This window comes from Gymnoscopelus braueri (genome assembly GCF_963280865.1).
Source record: "Gymnoscopelus braueri genome assembly, chromosome: 3".
Lineage (NCBI taxonomy): Eukaryota > Metazoa > Chordata > Actinopteri > Myctophiformes > Myctophidae > Gymnoscopelus > Gymnoscopelus braueri.
In genome coordinates this window covers 35,967,147-35,990,746 of record NC_137612.1, presented here as the reverse complement: position 1 = coordinate 35,990,746, position 23,600 = coordinate 35,967,147, and the positions used below count along the sequence as shown (strand labels likewise).

The 23,600-nt window shown below is 41.3% G+C and overlaps 1 protein-coding gene across 2 annotated transcripts in view; it reads right to left on the bottom strand.

Moving 5' to 3' along the window:
• Positions 1-23,600, bottom strand: part of col2a1b (collagen, type II, alpha 1b) — a 65,393-nt gene that overhangs the window by 5,320 nt on the left and 36,473 nt on the right. For both annotated transcript variants that reach the window (XM_080423942.1, XM_080423943.1), the window contains 29 exons: positions 22,481-22,588; positions 22,142-22,195; positions 21,213-21,311; positions 19,761-19,814; positions 18,462-18,560; positions 17,963-18,016; positions 16,890-16,943; positions 16,350-16,403; positions 15,772-15,825; positions 15,322-15,366; positions 14,694-14,792; positions 13,336-13,443; positions 13,121-13,174; positions 12,911-12,964; positions 12,474-12,527; positions 12,227-12,280; positions 9,892-9,999; positions 9,075-9,128; positions 8,838-8,891; positions 8,562-8,723; positions 6,312-6,419; positions 4,523-4,630; positions 3,933-3,986; positions 3,184-3,291; positions 2,284-2,337; positions 1,962-2,069; positions 1,622-1,675; positions 1,287-1,394; positions 462-750 (listed from right to left, as the gene is read on the bottom strand). In XM_080423942.1, the coding sequence (XP_080280068.1) occupies positions 462-750; positions 1,287-1,394; positions 1,622-1,675; positions 1,962-2,069; positions 2,284-2,337; positions 3,184-3,291; positions 3,933-3,986; positions 4,523-4,630; positions 6,312-6,419; positions 8,562-8,723; positions 8,838-8,891; positions 9,075-9,128; positions 9,892-9,999; positions 12,227-12,280; positions 12,474-12,527; positions 12,911-12,964; positions 13,121-13,174; positions 13,336-13,443; positions 14,694-14,792; positions 15,322-15,366; positions 15,772-15,825; positions 16,350-16,403; positions 16,890-16,943; positions 17,963-18,016; positions 18,462-18,560; positions 19,761-19,814; positions 21,213-21,311; positions 22,142-22,195; positions 22,481-22,588 (2,467 nt within the window). The remainder of the gene's footprint in view (positions 1-461; positions 751-1,286; positions 1,395-1,621; positions 1,676-1,961; positions 2,070-2,283; positions 2,338-3,183; positions 3,292-3,932; positions 3,987-4,522; positions 4,631-6,311; positions 6,420-8,561; positions 8,724-8,837; positions 8,892-9,074; positions 9,129-9,891; positions 10,000-12,226; positions 12,281-12,473; positions 12,528-12,910; positions 12,965-13,120; positions 13,175-13,335; positions 13,444-14,693; positions 14,793-15,321; positions 15,367-15,771; positions 15,826-16,349; positions 16,404-16,889; positions 16,944-17,962; positions 18,017-18,461; positions 18,561-19,760; positions 19,815-21,212; positions 21,312-22,141; positions 22,196-22,480; positions 22,589-23,600) is intronic.

Sequence of the window (23,600 nt, the reverse complement as noted above, 5' to 3'; positions counted from 1 at the left end):
AGCAGCCACACTATGCACACTACGACAACTTTAAGCATCCTTTTCTTTTGTTCATCAATTACTCACCCAGTTAAACTTTGAATTCATGGAGAATATTTTTTTCACATTATTAAATTAAACACTTTGTGATAAGCAGTCTGAGGAGAGCGCCTGGGTGAGCGTGTACGTGTGAACTCTAGTAAGTACTGATGATACGACTGGATGCAGGACACTTGGGTTGTACTGTGAGAGTTGTGTTGGAGTTTATAAACAGATATTTCTTTTTATAGTTGTGCTGTTGTTAATCTTGTACCGCTATTTTTCTTCAATTCCTCAAGTATTTTCTTAGTTTTTGGATTCTTCATTCACCATGAACGAATGTGACAAAAACTGAAACTCTGCATGAATTCAATTGCCAACAACACACACTGTCAGCTCATCATCCAACCCCCATTTGACCAATTCTGCCCACTGTCACTCACCGCTCTTCCAGTCAGGGTGGCAGAGCTTGAGGTCTCTGCAGGTGCGGGCGGGGTTCTTCTTGGATCCCTCTGGGCTGCGGATGTTCTCGATCTGGTTGTTGAGGGACTTGAGCGTAGCGTCTACCTCAGCGTCGTGCGTGCGGAGGCTTCCGGAAGCCTGGTCGGCCCTCATGTACCTGAGAGGATCGGGGGACTTCTCGTGCTGCGACAGGCCAGCGAAAGCAGACATGTCGATGCCAGGGCCAGGAGGACCTGGGGGACCGGGGGGACCAGAGTTTCCGGGGGGACCCTGTGAGGAGGAAAAACACAAGGAAGACGGGTTATACAGGGCATGTTTCAGACAGCTAAAGGAATATGGTGGATCATTGTGTCACTGTTATGAGAAAAGGGCCACAGCAATGTTATGGAGTTATGGAACAGATTTTGGTTGGATCATGGGACCTATTTAGACTAATATTAATATATAGTTCTAACACTAACGTGATTTAGCAATGATGATCTTCATCGTATACAGTAGTATAGACTCTATACTATACCATGAAGATCATTGTTGATAATCACGGAAGTCTATACTATAGAGGGTGGATTTTACAGAGTCAAAGTATATACCTAATGTATACTGTATGACTCAGGGCATATGTATTGGTGCCATTTTGGATACATGATTAACAATCTAGTGTGCACATGCAGTACATGCATTGCATAACAGGACAGAACATTGTTAAATTGCAAAAAGAAATACGTTTAGTATGTCTAGGGAAACATACAGACTGGCTAATGGCCATTTAATTTTTTTAGTTACAAGATCAATTTGACAGCACTCACAGCGGGACCAGACTCTCCAGAGCGACCACGAGGTCCAGGGGGTCCGATGGGTCCGGGCAGACCATTGGAACCATCCTTTCCAGCGGGGCCAACAGGTCCAGGTGGTCCCTAGGCACACACACAACCACAGAAGATTAATTTAGCTCTGAACAACTTTCAGGTGTGAAAATAAGTCTTAAATACAGGAGAGAATTGATTTGAGATCTGTGTTCATCATCTTTAACAATAATAAGAATAAGATCTTCTTGTGAATCACTGTCGAGATCACATGGCACCACAGTATGAAATATTACAGATATTCTAATATATTTTATAAATCTGTATTCTGTACTCACTCTTGGTCCATTAGGTCCAGCAGATCCAGTAGCACCCTGGTCACCAGATTGACCCTACAGAAACATACAGTAAAGCATGATGATGATGATGATGATGATGAAATACTGAAATAACCCATGACTACTAATTAACAGCAACACAATTAATATATTATCAAGCATCTTGATTTTGGGATATAATATTAAAAAATACACTTTGCTGCCGCAATAATTAATCATTTGGTCTCTTGGTTGGTTCCTTATTAGAGCAATAAAAGACGGGACACACTTGCTCTGATAAAATGGCAGCTGTGTGAATAATGGTCAATTCAGTGTAATACAGTAGGTACAGAGTACTTACGGGAGGTCCAGGTAGACCCTGCAGACCGGTGAAACCTCTGTGTCCCTTCTGTCCTCTCTCACCATTCTCTCCAGCCTCACCCTTGTCACCACGGGGTCCTTGGGGTCCCTGAAATGGAATGCACAGCAAAGTTGTTAGTAAATACTCATAATATCACTTCTGCCGCAGATGAAAGCCATGACCTACTGTATCTTTAACCAAGATACAGTAGGCTGGTGCCTGGCACTGTTTTTATAACTCTTCAGGAAATTGTGTGTGTGTGTTCTAAATATGTTATGGATAAGATGGATATGAAAGTGTATTCATTCAGAGAGACACATACAGCCATTCCTCTTGCTCCGGCAGGTCCGGAGGGTCCAGAAGGGCCTTGGGCACCCTAGGAAAAAACAGAAACACACGGTTATGAAATTATAACTGAAATATACAGAGGAAAATATATTCTGACCATTAAGTTTGATTTGACATATATCTATTTAAGATCTACATAATGTTAGTAACATTAGTCTACTGGTAATTTTCCTTTTTGAATTAAATTACATTTTCTCAGCTGTGCACCTACAATTGGTTGCGCGTCATGCAGCCATCCTACACTGTAGTCATCTTGTTCATCCTGGATCAAATCTATTGTAGCTGTAATCTTCCGTTTATCAATCTAATGTAATTTATATTGAGAACTCAACTGTGGAACTACAAGTGGATGTGCATCACAAAGCCATTTTCACATTTTCAAATTGTACTGTGGTAACTCTGGACTCTAAATGGAATAATACATATTACTTTGACAAAGAGAAATCCAACCGACGTGAGTGACTCTGTGCTGAAGTTAAAGCTGCAATCTGTAAGTTTCATGTCCTCTCACAATGGAGAGGTAATTGCAACTTAACACCTGTGACCTGAACCCAGAGACCCAACATCTACCGCTCACGCAAGAAGGAATCCCCTTTTTTCCATTGGAGATATGGGGCTTATGAACTTCAGTCAGGGCTACTTGTCGACCAGTAACGAGTATTACCCAACACCAGGGTCTAAATGTCTCAATGGAAATGTAGGGGGAACGCCTTCGAACCAGTACGCATGTTACTAATTATATCGTATTAATATACTCTATCATACGGCTTGGTTAAAATTTATGTTTCATCTTCATTCAAATAAGTTCTGGATTGCAGCTTTAATAAAAACACAAAACCGTGACAAAGCTCAATGCTGAAACATTAGTACTCACAGCCTCTCCTCTGTCGCCCTGCTTGCCAGTGGGTCCGACAGGGCCGGGAGCTCCGGAAGCACCTGGAGCGCCGGGAGCACCAAGAGGACCTGTGTTACCACGGTCACCCTGTAACAGACGGAACACAACACAGGATGTCAGGCGTGGAAAAACTGATTTTGCAAACCTAATATCATCCCTGATGCATCTTCCAGATTACTAACTGCAATCTATGCAACTACACATCAATACACAACTGGTAGATTCACCCACAGCTAAACACAGCTTCACAGATGTCGTCGCTGTTGGGCAGAAACCTTGTTAGGCATAAACTGGATATTGTAAATTATTGTCCTACTGTACTTTGTCGAATAGTATTGCTCCAAAGGTAGCGGAAATCGGCTATTTCGATGTTTTGGAAAAACTTCAGAAGTGAAAGTGAAAGTGGTTAAATCTGTGGGTTTTGCGACTAAATAATAACTACACTGGATCTATTGGAACACAGATGTTTTTTTTCCCTATATCCTGAACAGTAACGGTTTGGTACAAGGTCTCCGCCCGACAGTGATGATAACATCTATGCTCAGTATCATGTCGTAATAAGTAGCCTATACTAAATAGAACTGTCATAAACATAAATAAATTATACAGTCACAGCCACAGTTATAGTTATATAATAATAGTGGAGAATACTGAATTATGTCCTCAAGGCCCAATTAGTTCTGAAGCAATAAGAAATGAATTCGGACAAAGCATGAAAGAGTTCACACCTTAATTCCAGTGGCACCGTCTCTTCCTGGGGGTCCATCAGATCCAGGGTTGCCCTGTCACGACAATGTTACATGTTAATAGCTTCCCTTAACATCATGCAAGTGGCCTTTCGAGAAGCCAGTGAATAACTGAACACTAATGCAGCTTACATGAAGTTCATATTTTTAGGCATAAAAGCTATACAAGCATGTAGAGAAATTGTAGCATGTGAGGAAGAATTATGGTAGAATTATACCTTATATCGTTATCACATTGTTAAAATGTTACCTTTTTCCTTATGATATTATTTTTCTATGAATTGTTCTGACCATCTGAATATAGTGAGTTGGCAGCAATCCTAAAACAAACTCATGGACTGAATTGGAATTCTGTCTTGTTCCTATATCTAAAGAGGAACTCCCCACCCCCCTAAAGCCCAAGATAGCAGCAAAATGTGTTACACTGGAATATTTCTGGTGGGTAGCAGCATGGAGCTTTTTAATCAGCTTGATGTGGGCTGAAAGAAGGGGCTTAGGATTCCTTGGACTAAATTATAGATGAGAGGCAGGGCACAGAGAACATGCATGCTGTGTGATGGCTAGTCCCACACCTCTCTGCCAGACTCTCCAGAAGGTCCAGTCAATCCAGGGGGTCCAACAGGTCCGGGTGGTCCACGGTCTCCACTCCCACCAGGAGATCCCTGCTTACCAGGCTCACCCTGAACCATACAGAGAAAAAAGCTTGTTTACTGGGAAGCCAGTGGATTCTCTTTTTTATGTCATGTAATATTTAAATTACTCAACAGACATGAATAATTCAATAAAAGCAACAACACATAAAATAACAGCTAAAAGCTTTCTGCATTGTAAATAGCAAAAAAAAAATCATAAATTACACAAAGAAAACTATTTTATAATCCTGTAAAAGAGAGATGATGAAGGAATTATGCACAGAGAATACAAATGATTAATTGGCTCAGTCAAGTTGTGCATTCAAAAGTACTGGTTCAGCATATTTTCATATGTTGCACAATATGTACTGTATATGCTATTGCACCTGTCAAAAAGCCATGATAAAGCAGGGTGACGATAACGTAATCTGACTACTGTATCATATCATCAATATACAGTATCATCAAAGTCAAATTATGTGACATCCCTTTCTATGCATCTACGGTATCTGTGGTCGCTTTGGCATCCCAGTGAAGTGAACTGTAGACATTCCTGTCAGCACCTAAAGTATGTACTGTATGTGAACACACAGCCTTCAAAGTGATAAGACTTGTAGAACACTCCCATCTACAAAACCTCGCCGTTACCTTCACAGGCACTGAATTTTGCATCATTTAAAGCATGTTTGAAGCATCCTTGAGTGACATTTGTGCCACACTTTCTTTCCATCTATTTCATGTGGCTCGATGAATGTTTAATGGCGAGGGCACGCCCCCCTGGGATGCTGTGAGTAGGGACCATGTGAATGTGTCATCCTGTCACCGGTCACACATCACATAACATCACATTGCTGGGAGAGGGGCCCTGACTTGTGTGTTGTTTCAATTCTCACATTGACTTTGAGAAGGTGTCTTAGAGTTCCCTCTCTTGTCAAGTATTGAGTGAGACAAGATTAATTGTGTGGTTAAACACTTTTACCCTGGCATCCCTATGTTGGCCATTCATTATAGGTGAAAGTTAGAAGAAGAAAAAAATCCAGAAAATTCTAATATTTCGACAACAGCGAAAATATCAGATCTATAAGCTCACAATGCGTTGTGCAGCAGCCATTTTCGCTATTTTGTCTATGACAAAGTATATAGGTCTTAAGTGGTTGACAACAGTTCCATCACTGGAGGACAATATCCCACAATAGCAACGTAAGCAATGTTCTATTTATAGATTTATAGATTTAGGGCAGGGGTTTTCCACTGATTGTGACCCAGGGTTTTTCTTGACTTGCACACAGTCTATTCTTGGCTAGATAGTGGTGGACAGGGACAGAGATATGTAGTTCCAATAGGTAAAAACACTACATTGCTTTTACTGTAAGCTCTGGGAATTCTGTCTGACAACTCATCCAGAAGAACTTCACATAGGGCTGTGTTTCATACATGAGCCTCTTCACAGAGTCTGTGGATCTTCATGAGCTGATCCTCCTCTGTAGTAATTAAAGGACGACTTCAGCTATTTTCAACCTATCTTCATATAATTTGTCCTCACTAATGCTCATAATAATTCTATATTCTCCTCTGTCTCAGAGGAGGGCTGTGGACAGATCAGAAACCCGCCTACCAATGACATCATCGGTAGGCAGGTTTGGTCATTTCTAACAAGATTTCTTCTAAGAACCATTCTGGAAGGTGTGCTTGTTGAATAATTGAACAGGTTGAACTCTAAGGGACTTACAGATGGTCCAGGCAGGCCGGGGAAACCTCTCTCACCACGCTGTCCGGGCAGACCCACAATACCACGCTGACCAGCCAGACCCTGAGGACCTGAGGGACCGTCGGGACCCTGGGACGGAAAGTGGAGGAATATAAAGAAGACAAAGAGTTAATGGTAGGGGTAGTATATCAATACACAAGGCTAGTATCATGTTTAATACTTTCCTTTTAGAAATGTCTGAAACATGTTGGTAGTCTAATAGTTCAATAACTTGAATCTATTCTGTAAGAGTGTGCAGTGTCCTATTTTTAGATTTAGAATGGTGATGGACTGTTGATCTACACTTTTGTGGATGGGTGTTCTCATTTAATCACCATTTTGGATAATACTTCATTCCTTTTACATTTTAGTGGTACTGTGATGTTGTGTTACTCTTCAATACGGTATTGTGTTGTAAGCAGCTTCTGTTCTGTACTATTCTATTTTGCCCTGTTCTGCTCCTTTCCATTCCGACATGTCATACACTTTTCCTGTTATCCTTTTCCTGAGACCATGCAACTCCCAACTGCATCAACACAAATCTAGATCATCATCAACTGTCGCCGCCTTTCTCTGATCTACACTACACGAACCAAATGCATTCTGTCACATCCTGCAGTGCAAAAGCCTCTCCTTCACTCCAAATCTTTCATGTACTGTATGTTTACTACCTTACTCAATGTGAACCCTGAGATGCACAAGTCGCCTGACGGAGCCTATGATGCGTTAACTAATCGTCTCTGTCGGGTGGAAACCTTGCATGTCCTAAAGCGTTACTTTTCAAGAAATGGAAAAAACTGTCTGTTCCAATGGATCCAATGTAGGAAAAAAAAAAGTAGCAAAAATAACCAATGTGACACATTTTGAGCGTGTAGATCGGCTTTTTCTGGTACTTTTGTGTGACATAGTAGTATGACGAATTAGGGCATTAATTTACGAAAAGAACAAATAAATATAAAAGGTTGAAATATGGAGATACAAGGTTTCTGCCCGACAGTAACGTTATGGTTCATGGTTTGAAGGATAATCCTTACTGTAGATGGAAGGATCTTGACACAGTCGCTGTCTTGATGCTTTTGAGCGTTTCATCATCTGAGATGTGCTATCATGCTGCCACTGCTCGTCATGTGATTATAGCGGCTGACTCATGTAAGGTAGAGCGGAGGCAGGGGAAGATCTTTTGGTTCCCATTATAAGGCTGTCTATCACCTGAGCTGCAGTCTGCTTTGTGCTGTGCTACGTATTGGACTCCAATAACAACCTGACTGATAAAAAGCATCAATGACAGTCGCGCAGATGACGCCCGCATCGATGACGTGTGTCATGACTCACTTGTTCGCCATAATTGCAGCGCTGTTATAAAAAATGTGAACCGCACCACACTGACCCGATTGGAATGACGAAGGTACTGTAACACACAAATACACACTACAGATACACACCGCGCGCTATTTTGGTGTGTAGCCTACTCGCTTTCTCTTCTCTTCGTTACGCCTGCACTCCGACATATAGGCCTATATAATATATCTCTGCTGTCCAGCAGGAACCAGCTAACTCCAAAATGTAAATGTTTCAGCTGAATGGACCTCCAAGCTCACAATGAGGTTGGAGGTCAAAAGGGGGTGGATCCTGGAGTCAACTAAACCAGCTAACTCCGGTGGACTTCGCTGGTTTAGCAGAAAATTTGAGGATCCAATGGAGTTAGCTGGTTTGTCAGAAGCAGCTTTTAATGCTTTTCATTGGTTCAATATTTTTTTACCAACACACAGACGTAAAGGGTGTTCAATGGCCCTGATTTAAGGAAGAAAAAAATCTAAAGCGTAAAAATGGAGTTAGCTGGTTTCTGCTGGACGGCAACGATATACTTTTGTACGTTGTACGTCTGCAGCCATTAAAAAAAGAAATTATTCACTAGTGTCTGACGCTTTCTATGAGTCACAGACCTCTACAGTCAGTGACGGACACTGACAGCTCTGTGTATTAACGGAGAGAGCATGAGGCCGCTGTCCATTACACATGAAATTGCCACATGTGGGCTGACAGAACGATATAACATAGAATAAGAGAACATGTAAGAGTATTTTCCTTTCCAAGTAATGGGTGACCATGTCCATCTATAAGGCTTGCCACTGAAAGAGTGTGTGTGTATTGTGTAGGAGCATGTGTCAAATGGTATTACAGTGCTGCTTGGGTGTTAGAACTTGGCGTTAGAGCTATGGCGTTTCGACTTACGGGGGGACCATCCTCTCCAGGATCACCCTTCTCGCCACCGGCACCAGCAGGACCACGGAGCCCAGCATCACCCTGTCGCCCGTGGGGACCACCATCTCCTCTCACACCCTTGGGGCCGTCTTTACCAGGGGGACCGGCAGCACCAGCAGCGCCAGGATTACCCTGGGACATGCAAGTAGGGTGCAACGATTAATACACTGATGTATCTTTCTGCCTGCAAGAGGCAATGAAGAAATTCAATATTCAACGATATTATGATAGGTTGATTGAACTTACATTGGGACCAGGGGGTCCAACTCTTCCGGCAGCACCAGGGAAACCAGTGGCACCCTGACAAGGAGAAGGAAGGTAAAACAAACCCCAAAACAATCAGAACCATCCAAAATGTTGCATGAAATAATTCTGCGGTAAAAATGAAAGTTAAATCACACTACGCCTTTAATGGGTTGTGAGAGAAGCATCACAATTTCAGTAATAAGGGTCTCATTACTGAAGCTCAAGGTTAACACTTACAGGAGGTCCTTGAGCACCACGAGCACCTTTAGGTCCAGAAACACCAGTGGGACCCTGCAATAGAAAGCACTTCTTTTACTGTCTGATATAAGAGTTATTTTCATAAAATAATATTATTTAAATAAATACAAAATTCTAGCTGTTATGCAGGATTTCATCTGTCACAATGGAGAAGATACTTTGAAAAGAAAAGAAAGAATAAGTTTCATTCTGACACAGCAGGCTTATCTGTTCAGCAACCATGCTGGGCTGATTCAGCAACACACACACAGGCAGCTATGTTCAGATGTTAACCTGACAGTCAAAAATGTAATAGAGAATGTAAAATGAAAAGGTATGGCCCTAACCTACTGCAAACACTCCAGCTTCCAGTGTTATTGAGTATTAAAACTGAGGTCAAATAGAAAGACAATAATCAAACATAAAAATCACATGGAAATCCAAAGTTGAACAGCACGTTTTGCACAAATAGTTGTTCAAAATGTAATGAGGGTATTGATATTATGTACAGTAACATTATGTGCAGTGATCACTTTGGCCAGCCTCATATGGAAATGTAATCCGTTACACCTCGATCTGGTAAAGGATTTTAATGTTGCTTTGCAGTGGAATTCCCCTTCAAGGGCTGGTTCATACTGTAGCTTAGAGTAGAGCGTTCTACAATTACAAAGTGTTCCAGTTACTCTTGTTCATCTCAAAATAAAGCCTGTCAAAATTGTTACAATCATTAACTGTTCAGTGTGTTGTTTTGGGTTATGGGCAAAATACTGTATTTCTTCGGTTTTATTACAAATGTCAAAAACACAGTGACACCCACCGCAGGTCCTGGGGCACCAGATGGTCCCTGGGGTCCAGGGGCACCGGCATCACCCTTCTGTCCACCTTCTCCCTGATCTCCCTTCATTCCAGGCTGACCATCAGTACCCTGTAGAGAAGAAGGAGAAACAAGGATGTAAGTGTGACATAATAAACTTAAACATTTCGTAGCTGTTGGTATACCTTGTATGTCCAAAACTGTTCCAAAACTCTAAGAAAATGGAAAAACGAACCTCCAATGGATCCAATGTAGTTATTATTTAGTTACAAGCTCTTGTTAATACATTTAATTGTTTCAATATTTATAAAACCCAATTCAGAGTTAACTACTTTCACTTTCAAAATGTTTCAAATATAGCGAAATGACGAAGTAGGGCATTGATTTACGAAAAACATAGGAGATACAAGGTTTCTGCCCGACAGCAACAATTTATTAAGTCCTGTCAGTGACAGGTTTGGCGTGTATCTGGCGATGTCTGGGGTGAATTGTTATATTCCCTTGTTATATAGAATATGTGGCTGAGAAAGCAAATGGATGCAAGAATTCTGACAAAGGATGTCATTGCTTGTAACCACCCAGCAAGCCAGGGAAGACTGTCTAGACACAGAGCTATATCCCAATTTAGGGCATGTCATTATACAGTGGGCAAATATTCTCAAAAATAGCAAAAATAGCAGATCTACAAGTGCTTAGAACGCATCATGATGCGTTCTGAGCTTGTAGATCGGCCCACTTTAACAACATGACACTGTCGTATGACAAAGTATAAAATATCATCGGAGTACTGGGGTTATGAAAGTAACCTTAGGGCTTAAGCGGTTAAGAGTTTATTAATTTAGATATAGAGGTAGTTAATATAGTCTGTGGGATGCATGATAGGCTTTCATGTTTTATCTAGCCACACAGAGGTGCAGGTAAAGTCAAAACCGAAGATCAAAACATTAAAAAATTACTAGCTTTACCCTACTGATAACTTACATGGATTGTTAAGTCTCATTTAAGAACAAGTTGGAATCTGAGAACTAACAATGTACCAAACCTTGAATAGTTATTCATTCTGAAATAAATCCAATAATGAATCATAATCTAGACTTTGGCAAGGAAACACTCCCTTTACAATGACAGGCTGATAGAAAGAAGCATCTGTTGAGATGATAAGGCTTTATCAAAATATGTTTTTTTGAAGTAATCTCTGAATCCAGGCATGGAACAAAATGGATGGCATGGGGTGGAACAGCAAGACTTCACTATGGATAAATGCCTGATGCATCTACAGCTCTGAGTTCCACAGTCTACTCAGGAAACATTATGACATTATGTCAAGATCAAAAGAACTCAATGTGGCCTAAGACAGAAGCAGGGGCAATTATCATACTGGAGATCAAAGTATTTTCAAATACTAAGTGCATGAGGAAGGTCTGAACTAGTATAGTATGCGTTATTGTGTTTTAAGAAAATGTAGATAAATCAGGCGCTCGGGTGGCACAGTGGTAAAGTGCCTGCCCACCACCGTGGTTGTTGTAAATGTGCTATATAAATATAAAGTTTGAGTTGAGTGTCTATACGAACACATTTGGCCCGTTTTCGAAGGAGGGAAGCCAGGTGGGGAGGGTGATATTTGTCACTACGCATACTCCTACAGGCTGGGGCGGCACCTGTCAGCAGGGAGTGTTGGACGGAAGGAGTAGGACGGAGGCTCTACGTTCTCCCTTTGGGGGCTCCTCACTGGCAGTCAGTAGGATACAACAGCAGTGACAACACACAAATGTGTGTGGGGAGGAATTAATTGGCATAATGACTAAATTGGGGAGAAAAAGGGATTCAAAAGAAATGTAAATGACTCTTATGAAGGGTTGATGCCTTAACATGTCTCTTCAAGATAAGTAAAATGTAAACAAAAGGTTGCTGTTGTATTCACAAGATAGGAAACGATCCAAAAGGTTAATTTTGATATTGACCTAATGTGAGAACGGAATTAGAAGACAGATTTTCACGAAACGTTCTCTTATTATGTTAAATATCATATATTATATATATTCAAGATATGATTCAGCATTATTGGTTATTGGTTAAAACATATTATATACACATAGTCTATGGGCCTACAATATATCTCTGTATTTTGTGAATTCATGAATGTACCTGGGAGATTAAAGCTGTTCCAATTTCATTTAGGTATAGCACAAATCAGTTTTGACGCAAAAACAAGCCAACGTAGCTTGTTTGTGAGGGTCATTCGAGGAAACAAAACAAAACGTCCCTTAACACTTTGATGCAAAGTATTTCATAAAACATTTCGTAGGTGCTGTTCTGCTATTCTTCTGGTGATACTTACAGGGGGTCCAGCAAATCCAGCAGGTCCATGAGGACCATTCTCACCCCTGTCACCCTGAAAGATGAGGAAACAGAGGCAACATAGAGGTCAGAGATCAGCCTACTGTAAGAGTAGTCATGAAGGCAAGCAATTCTATCAAATACAGAAGAGGGGTGGCGGAAAATATACATGTTGTCCTCTGGTCTACTACAATCTATCTATTATGCACGTGAAGGTGAACTTTTGTTAATGGGTGAGAGGTACTTACAGGAGCACCACGGGCACCAGGAGCACCTGATGGACCAGAGGGACCCGATTCACCCTGGAGGGAGAGACACAGGTGTCACAAATACACATCCACCTACTAGCAGGGATTTCCCATAGGCCTACAGTGCTGTATATACTGTACCATCATAGACAATAATAAAATACTCCAAACTCTACCAAATCCTGTCTATAAAATACACTAAATGTAAATACACAAAAGGAGGCAAATTCAACATCAACTGGAACAGTTGATGTTGATTTTTTTTTCATATATTTCTCATGGCTGAACTACTGGTAACACATTTCATTTTAAAAGATGTACATTAGCATGCTAGCTGTTCATTATACTGTAGGTCCTTTAATTCACAGTCCCAGTAGTTACAGTGTTGACTCAATACAATAAATATATATTTTTTTAAAGCAGGTTAAAATTGTCACCTTCTCTCCGTTGGGGCCGCCAGGACCAGGGGGGCCGATGGGACCAGTGAGACCCTATGGAGAAATGTCATTTTAAGACTAATGAACCTTTGACACTGAATTCATGCTGAAAACACTATTAACATATAGATCTATTCAACACTGTATTTATGAAGTTGGTTTACTGACATTTGGGTCTCATTAAAACAAAACAAAATGATAATGACTCACTCTTCCGCCGTCTTTGCCGGCAGCACCCTCGGGTCCTTTCTCGCCATTGTCACCCTATGTGACGCAAAGGGACAAAGACAGTTACAGGTCACCGACTGGCCACAGTACAATGGGACCACATAGTGTATCAGCCACATGAAAAAGTCACTGTATAACAAAAGAAGTAAACAGATAAACATGTTACTGATGGCTCGATTTGGTCATGTGTTACTCACTCTGTCTCCCTTGGGTCCTGAGATGCCTGAGGCACCTCTCTCTCCAGGCATACCCTGAAGGCCAGGGGGTCCTTGGGCTCCAGAACCACCAGCAGGGCCAATGGCTCCCTGTCATGCAGGAGGGGGGAGACAAAGAGTAAGAAAAACATTGAGATGGAGACCTTATTTGTCAACAACACCCATACATCTATGTTCTTATTTACTGTACACAGGAAAGAAAGAAAGAAAGAAAGAAAGAATACATAGATACATACATACACTTTTTTTTTTATGTGGCTCACATCAAAATAGAAAAACGCTTATGCGTTTCGGCACAGAATCTTCTTCAGAGCACTCTAAAGAAACACGTAAGCGTTCTTCTTTTGTGATGTGAACCAAATAAAAAAAGTGAAACGTAAGCTTTGTGAAGTGTTTTCCTCGTGTCAGCACTGTGAAAGTTGTCTGCAATGGAATGTTTTCATGTATTTTAATTTCGGGTTTTAATTAGGAATGGAACTTTTATCCTGCAAACTTAGCAACCGAACTTCAAAGCAAACAATATTGAAATCATGGGCGCACTTCTGTCATTTCATATGCAGCCCGTCATTACTCCACAGGCGGTAGACAGATGTAATCAGTGAGACATTACCAACACTCTGCTGTCTATCCGCCGCAATACGATTTCACCACAGGGCTTCTACAGTGCCTACTGTATCTCCTCTGCCACTACTTTTACACTGTTCTACAGTGGCTGAAGGGGGAGATATGTCCCTGCTGTCATCATAACTGTCACCAATCACCCTTGTGTCTAGAGTAGACTCTAATCCCACCCTCTATCTGTCCCCTCTTGACTTCACCTTCACGCTTGCTCTGTGAACTGTCCAGACTCTGAATCATCAGGATAAGAGGGCTACTGCTTTCTCTATCTCTGTTATTATAACCACATGCTTTATAGAAACATTTTCTTGACATTTTGAAGATTTTAAGGTCTGTATTGTATAAGGTCAGTCTGTCTGTCAGTCTGTCTGTCTGTCTGTCTGTCTGCCTCGACCGGAGCCATTGCAGTGAGCTCATCAGTATTGACAATGTTCACTAGTTTGTTCGCAAGGAAAAGTTGGCCACATACAAAATAAATACATTTTACACAAAAAAAATTTGCAGACACATAGCATTGCTGCTAGTTCTGTCTCTGTCCTATCTGCAACCCTATCAGCATGAATCAACCAAACGGCAGTGCTGCTTTTCAGGAGTGTAATTGCTTTCTTGAACCTACCTAGAGGAAATGGCCTCAGATGATCTTATATATTTTTTTCATAACGCAAGGTTTCTTGTGAAATAATCTGACGTCTTGGTGATGGTCAAATGTATGGTGGACTCACCTTGGGCCCATCGGTTCCGGGAGTTCCAGGCAGACCGCGGGGTCCCTGCAGACCCTGAGGGCCAGCGCCTCCTCTCTCTCCTGGGAATCCACGCTCACCCTGCACAGATACACAAGCAGGACCAGGATGGATCATTAGCAATATGCATGGCGGTGTCAGTCATCCATCCAACCAACCAACCAATCAGTGTGTGTTAAAGCAGATTCTTAACCTTTTTCATTTCCAGTTTGATGGGCATTAGGCAACGGGCCCAGATTTGATATATATATATTTTTCAATCTCTGGGACCCCAATCCTTAGTGTTCATTTAACTCTGAGAGTGTAAATGGAACCTTTAAGGGTCCATTTGGTTCTATGTGTACGCTCTCAGAGTTACAGACCCATAAAGGTCCTTGGACCTAACGCTGAGAAACAGTGTGCTAAAGGGAATTTAAAAATAAGAAAACCCATGACTAATACAATAAAGAGTGTAAATGACCTATTTAGTTACAACATCTTGAAGGGAAACAAATGGGTATGGAGAAGAATCACAAACACGCGAGGAGTGTTTTCTGTTCCCATGTTTTGACTAGGCAAACACTGAGCTAATGTAGGTTGATGATGAAGTGAGATGTGGAGAGTTGCTTACTCTGGGTCCAGTAGCACCATTAGCCCCGCCCTCTCCAGGAACACCCTGGACGGAAAGAGAGAGAGGAGAGAGAGAGAGAGAGGGTGAGAGAGGTATCATCAGAAATTAGATGACCATCATATGACCGTTTCGTGGAAGTGCTTAAACATGCTTCATATTGAGATTGGATTTATGTATTGAAGTGTACCATGGCTTTATAAGTCTTTTACATTTTGGATCTCTGTAAGTGACCCATATGAATGTCCAGAAAACAATAAGTAGTTACTGACAACTAACAATTTCAAGGGTGGTTTTCCCAATAGTACATGACCATATGAAATTGGTTTCTCAATAACCTCTTGGTGCAAAGATGATTTTTTTTTTTGGCTTAAAGGGCAACAAACAGGATCTTAATGCTGATTGCGGGAAAGCCGGTCTCAATCTTTCCTTTATAACAAAAATAGTTCTTACCATATCTCCAGGCTTGCCTCCCTCACCAGGGGGACCGGGAGGTCCAGGAAGTCCCTGCACACAAGTAAAAAAAACAGAAAAAGATTATAGTCATTGTCATTTTGAGAGATGTCATACAGTGATTGATGCACAGTATCAGTCTGGCACCAGATCAGTGGCCTTGTGGTCAGTCATACCAAGGACTATGAAAATGGTATCCAATGCCTCCCTGCTTGGCACTCAGCATCAAGGATTGGATTGGGGGGAAATCCCTGCGACATACTAACGTCATGCCCAGGGGGTGTACTTGTACATCAAGCTGCCTCTATGGCCCACATGGCTCGGGAACAATTTATCTCCCATACTTATCAGTCTGGGAGATAAATTGAGCAAAAGGAAAATGGCCATATAGCTACCTTTAAATACAGATACAGCTCCAGTTACCAGTACACTACAGTTATAGTTGCATTTACACCTAAAGCCCAATTTATACTTTGTTGTACGAGGTTGAATAAATTGGGCATTACAGTTGTAGTCATACTTACAGGTTTATGTACAGTCCATTACATTTATGTTGATGTAAATACAGGTGGACTCACCTGGAAGCCAGAAGGTCCAGGCTGTCCTTGCTCGCCTCTCTCTCCAGCAGGGCCCTATAGAGTCAGGAGAGAAAGTAGACAGTCAACTACTGCACTTTATGGACACATGAATGACTCTAAGTTTCACCTGCATCTCAGAACTAGAAGTGGTTGTAGAAAAAACATATATACTGTTGATTATGAATGATATATTCCATGTTCCATACAGTAATTATATAAAATGTTAGTGTATTACAAATTCTACATCTCATGTTGTAATGTACGGTGATGAAAGGTGAGCGGTGTTCTTCCTTAGCCACAAGAAAGTCTTGATCGTCTACTTACCATCAAAACTATATGAGAATGATATATGTTGTACGTGATAGGCTACATGTAGGCACAACAGACATACTTTCAAGTCTGTGAACAGCACTCTTTTGCAGGCATGCTAGCTATCATCAAGGCAGCCTGTGAAATGTCATGCATTGCCTCTGAAATCAGAGTTGTGGATAAGATCACTGCTGGAGCTGTGAAGCAGGATTAGTGTGATATTATACGTACAGCAGGGCCGGGAGGTCCAGACGCACCAGTCTCTCCATCTTTACCAGGCAGACCCTAAGGAGAGGAGGGAGGTGTGTGTGTGGGGGGGGGGGGGGAGAAATAGAGAGACATCAATATTGAGGTCATAGGCCATGCTATTCACTACACAGAAGACTGACAAGTTTTTCTGATATGACAGAGCATTAGAGGTCTAGGGTCACAAGACAACATTGCCAGCTTAATGGCAAGGAAACAACCTCAAGTGTGTTCATCTGATAACTCATTATTAAGTACAGTACAAGCTGAACACAAGAGGCCATCACTCTGCAGCTGGGATGGTTAAGTCGAAACACTGCAACATAAAGTATCTGTCTGGACAGGCAGTTATTGATCCTCATCCTCAATACTCAATACTCACAGAATAGATGGCATGAAAGATTAAGGTACCAGAACACACTTCTTACAAATCAGTCTCAGACTGTCATGTTATTTTGTCGCTATTGGGTGTAAACCTTTTATGTCCAAAACGGTTACTTTTCAGGAAATGGGGAAAAAATGCTTTGATCGGCCATAGCTGAGTGGTTAGTGAGCCCGCCTAGGGAGCCAGAGGCCCTGGTTGCCCCAGGTACGATTCCAGGCCACGCCAGCATATGTGTCGATGAAATGAAATTTGTCCCTGAGCAAGACTCTTAACCCCTAATTGCTCACAGGCCCTCATTGGAAACAAGCCCGCAAGGACTTTCATGAACGTCCTGTTAAAAGGAATTATCCTTATCCTTATCCTTATGATCCAATGTCATATTTTTCATTGGTTCAATTTTTATAAAACCCACAGACACACTTAACTACTGTCACTTTCACATTCAAAATAATTCAAAGATTGCAAAAATAGCAGATCTACAGGCTCACCATGTGTCGCATCACGTCTCTTTTGAGTTTCTGTGTGTGTGCCGGTCTGGATTGACTCCCCTGAGTTATGTGTGTTCGTGGTCATGTATTTTATCTCCAGCCATTTTGTCACAGATGTACTGTAAGGTTAAGTGAGTGTGTTCGTCCGCAGTGGGTGAATGACAGGAGGAGAAAGGATGACTTACCCTCAGTCCAGCTGCACCGAGCAGTCCTTTCTCACCACCCTTTCCGGGCTCACCCTAAGAAGACAGATATAAAATGGTGTCATTAGTCACAATCCACAGAAAACTGAGAGGAGAGAAAATGTATTAGTGTGTGGCTGGCAGGCTACAGTATATATATATATATATATATATATATATACTGTAGGAGTATGTAAGACTGCTGCAATTAATCAGTTAGACCCTCTATACTATAGTATACTCTATACTTAGTAAAACAGACCTGAGTTTCACTGTACTGTACTTGGTGTGCTCTTTTATCAATCTACACCCAAACTCTTTGCCAAAACTAGCCGATTTACAAGCTCATCAGCATTTTTTCAACGTTCCCCCAGAAAAGGGATGCTGGGTGATTTGGTGATTAAGCAAATGGATTTATTATATTTATTTCGCATGATTTCCATAGGATTTATGGATTTGTCTTCAGCACATTTTCCTCACACTTTTTTATGAAATTACTCACAGTGGCTCCTTTTGGTCCTGGGAATCCCATGACGCCAGGCTGTCCACGGGTTCCCATAGGTCCAGGGGGACCTGGGCGACCGTCCTCACCAGCTGCTCCCTGCCAGAGACAAGTACAGTATGTTTAGGAGACATGTAGCCAAAAACTGCTTCTGTTTTGAAAGAGATGCTAGAGTAGAAAAGCATTTTCTCTCAGATAAATTCAGCATGAAGGGGATGCAATGTGATGATTAGTTTTAACAAATGGAATGCCAATCAATCAATCAATCAATCAATCAATCAATCAATCAATCAATCAATCAATCAATCAATCAATCAATCAATCAATATTTTGTTTCATTAAACTTAAATGTTCAGTGTACTCAACAAGAACATATAGATTATTTTTATATTCAGCACCAGAAGTGAGAAGCACAAAACAAAATAGGAAATACAATGAGTCATTTCCCTCTATTATTGGACAGGTGAACTGGGTCATTGTGCCCCGAGGAGCTGCCTACCCACTTAACTAATTGAATTTGGGTTCAATGGAGGCTTCTAGTTCCGCTGCCTCACGGTGTAAACAGTTGTGTTTTGCAGACCATTCCATTAAGATGGAAAAACAATCCTGCAGGAAACACAGGTCTAAATACACCTCGACATTGAAGGCCATCATGACATGGTCGAGATGAGTCACTTTGGGCAAATTGAATTTCAAGTGAATCTGAGTTTTGCCAATTACTGAAGTCTCTCTCAAATAAGCTATAGGCAATAACAATGTTGCATAATTAAAAGGCAACAATTCTTGAGTTAAAGCTTGTACTTAGCTTGTAGATACATCTACAAGAACCTATATGCTTTAAGAAAGGGCTAGGCGATGTATGAAATATATATATTTTTTAAATAATCAAATACCTCAATGTCAATAACATCATATTATGAAATTATTATCAAACTTTTCCCCCCAAAACAAAAAAAAAATAGCCAATCTACAAGCTTTCTGAAAATCTTTAAAGTACTCAAGTGATTAACACCAGGAAAAGACAATACGTTTGTCATATCAAGATATTACAATATCCAAAATCCCAGACAATATTTCTAGTCTAATATCAATGATATGAATATAATATAGATATATTGCCCAGCCCTACATTATCACTGATAAGGAGACGTGGTACATTTTGTAACACTGTACCAACGTAAAACCTTCTAATTCACTAAATGCGTGGAAGTATGACATGTACCATATCACCACTTACAGTCATTTAGATTTAGTCACACAAACATTAATGGATGTTACAGCATGCAGAACTGCACTTACAGAGGGTCCACCTTTGCCTTGAGGACCAGCATCTCCAGGACGACCAGTAAGACCCTAGAAGTAGAGAATAGAGAAGGCAGAACACATTCAAATAAGGTACAACATGTATTTACACTATGGACAATTGATTTCATTCCACAGATTAGGCTCTGTGTTGGGCTAGGCAAGATTTGAAAACATGCTGTGGTGTACTAGAGACCTCCCAGCATGCCCCGGGGAGCACACACATTGTGTATTGTTTTATTGTTGTGTTATTAAATTGTTGTTTTGTTATGGGGAATGTGCTGGGGGGAATAACTAGCCTGGCATTGGCCAGACTGATCACGTCGGTTCACAAAAGTTCCCCATGATATCAGTCTGGACTTCTGGACTGGACGTCAGATGTTTTTTTACACTGATTGTCTGAAGGAGTTTGTCTGTCCAGGTAAGTACTCCCGCCCACTATACTCGTCTCCTGTGGGTCGAAGTCCAACCACTTAAACCCTATGTAATTAGTTGACCGGAGTCCTCCAGCGGACTATACTAGACCCCCTTCTTTTCTTCCTTCACACCAAATAAATAGCACATCTACAAGCTCACAGCACGCTGTGTTGCAAGCTTGTAAATCTGCCATTTTCGCCGCATGTTCGCCACAGATTAGGGACGCCAGAGTTCATGTGGTTAATGTGTTATGTTGTTTTCTGTTATACTTATGTTATGTGAATTTAATGGTTTTGAACCATGAGAAACTGGGGTAATAACCAGGAGCTGTGCCCTTAGAGTTGAGTTGCTTTGGTTCTTGGTGTGCGGTGTTACAAACAAAAGAGTGTTCCTATAAAAGAAAGTTGTCACTTCCTTTGGATCACCAACCCACTGGTCATTACAATACAGACTAACTTGACTAAATGCTTTGTATCACCAACCCACTGATCATTACAATACAGACTAACTTGACTAAATGCTTTGTATCACCAACCCACTGGTCATTACGATATAGACTGACATGAGTACTATAAATGCTTCTTCCAGTGGGGTCGAAATTATTATCCCAAACCTGTCCCGCAGTGCAAAGTGGCCAAATGCCATTGTGTGTTCTGGTCAGTTTGGATTAAAAGGCAGAAACAGAGTGAATCCTGCAGTGCAGGTGACACTGCGGGACGGCCCATGAGAGTAGAATGGCATTGATTAAGAACAATGACATCTTCATAAAACCTCATCCACTGAGCTGTGGTAGGATTCAAGTGGCTTCATTTTCTATTTATACTTTTACTACTTATACTAGTAAAACACCGTAAGAACTGGTACACAATTATCAGTTGAAACATAAATCAGTTGGTGTTGAAGAAAACCCTGGCATTGTGTCATACTTATAGAGCTTTGTGCCATAACCCAGTGAATATGAAAAGTCGAAAGAAATACATTGACCACCAATGACAAAATAAACTATTTTGAGAAGAAATGACATCAGCTTACTCTGGCACCAGGAAGACCGGGCTCTCCGGGACGACCGGGGTCACCACCAGCACCCTTGGCACCACCTACGCCCCCTGGACCACGCTCACCTGGGGCTCCCTGGATAGGAAAGACAGAGAATTAGCAACGTGTGTGCCAGTCAGTCAGTCCAATTAAAAATGTAATTAGTTTCCCATGCCTGGTCCAGACCAAGGGGGCAATCCCATTAATTTACTGCAGATGAGTGGATTGATTCATTTTGATTGAATCAAATTACGTTAGATAGTGTTAGGTAATTATGTCAATGTATAATGGATAAATAACATACTGTATGCTATAAATCATGGTTTGGAGAACTATGCTGGCACCTTGTGGCCACATCATGGAACTGCAAAAATCACTGTTGGCGCTGCAGTGAGTCATGTAGCGTTGATCTCAAGTCAAGGACATGTCTCTTCAGATTCAACAGATCATTTGAGACCAATTTGATTATTAAACCCTTGAATGTTTCCGTTCGTAAGCTCATTATGTGTAACACACCTAAATATTAAAGGAGCACTGAACAAAGAACAAAGCACTAACCAGAGACCACCAATATCCTATCAATGTATTAATGAAACTTCAGTAAAATGAATGGTTTAAAAGATTGAAATATCACTCCTTAGCTATAGGGATGTTGTTGGTAAAATGTTGATCTAATTATTAGATACAGCAGATAATGTATGAGTCAGCTGAGTAACATTATCCTGACCATGGCATGATATTCAAAATGTATTGTAATTCCAACGACTATTCTAAACGTACAGGACACTAGTCTCTGGTAAACTTAACGCTCTGTTTTTATGAATGCAGTCCTGTTCATTTCCGCTTCCACAGGCAGTTCATTTCGCTCCAACAGCTATAATAAGCTTCTCCCCCGTAGGGACAAACATCGTCATGGCGACACTCACCTTGGGACCAGCTAAACCATCCTGACCAGGGAAACCGCGGTTACCGGGAGATCCCTAAATAGAAAACAAACCAAAAGAAAATGTATGAAGATCATTATCTGAACAGCTACATTGGAGGCCAAGATGCTACACCGTCAAAATCTCAGTATTAATTTATCCATTCGTAACTCAAGATACTGCACAAATGTAACCAAATGGACCCTTATGGGTCCTTAACACTGGGTATTTTAAATGCGGAGTACAGTTTTATTAACGGCAAAGAAAGACTAAAGGCGACGCAGTGTCATCAACCATTACAAACATTGACAAACCACATTGGACAGACGTGATGGTACTCACTCTCTCTCCGGGAGGTCCGAGGGGTCCGGCAGAACCGGGCTCACCTCTGGGTCCTCTCTTGCCCTCCTCTCCTGCTGGGCCAAGTGGGCCCTGAATACCAGCGGGTCCCTAGCAAACACAACCAAGCACAAACTACTATTAGCATGGAAAGAGTCTGCTTACAATGGTCCTTCTAAAAATATAATTATTCTGTATTCTTCTTTCTATTCCTGATTTATCTGTACAAGAGAACAAGATTGCCCAGAAGGTGGCTGGGTACAGTAGGGTACGGTTATTTAAGATAAAGAGGATCTGTTCCATTTAGTGTAGCAGAGTGGTTCTCAAACTTTTTTAATTTCAAGGACCCCCATAACTCTGAGAGTGCACAAATGGAACCAAATGGACCGTAATCTGTACAGTCTCAGAGTTACACACCCCGTTAGGGACCATTTGGAACCCCCTCAAGGAACCATGAGGGTCCCTGGACCCCACTTTGCGACCCACTGGTGTAGCAGCGTGTTTCCAGTGAGCCAACATGCACAATATCAGCACCCTAACTGTTCGAACAGAATGGAACACAACCTTAATTAGCATCATTGGTAAAACCTGTGAGGGAAGTAAGGAAGAGGCCCGATTTATCTAAGGTTGCTGTAAAAATATGTGTTGTAGGGATAGGGGTGGAATTTATATTTTCCTTGGATTGATTCTTAAAGCGGTCTTGAATGTTTCCATTCATGAGCTCAGTGTATTTGTATTTTTGTCAAACCTCTATAAACATTGATACACTTACATAAAATTGTGTGTGCTAGTGCCCCCTTCTGGTTTCTAGCAACAATTTCATCTAATGTCATTAAGAAGCAGATTAAAGAACACGACTTTGACTATATATTGTACATTCACATTAACCACTTAAACCCTCTCGACTTAGTAAACTGGACCTGCGTTGACTCTGTACTTGGACCGATTTTTTACATCTTCCCCAAATCTCTTTGCCAAAAATAGCCAAGCACACGCATCTGCTATTTTTTGGCTAATGTAGTTCCCCCCAGAATATGGATGCTGGGGTTCGAGATTTTGCATGCGTTTACATTTTCTCCAAAGTCATTAAAAGGTTACCAAACCTATCTGAATAATTGAGTCA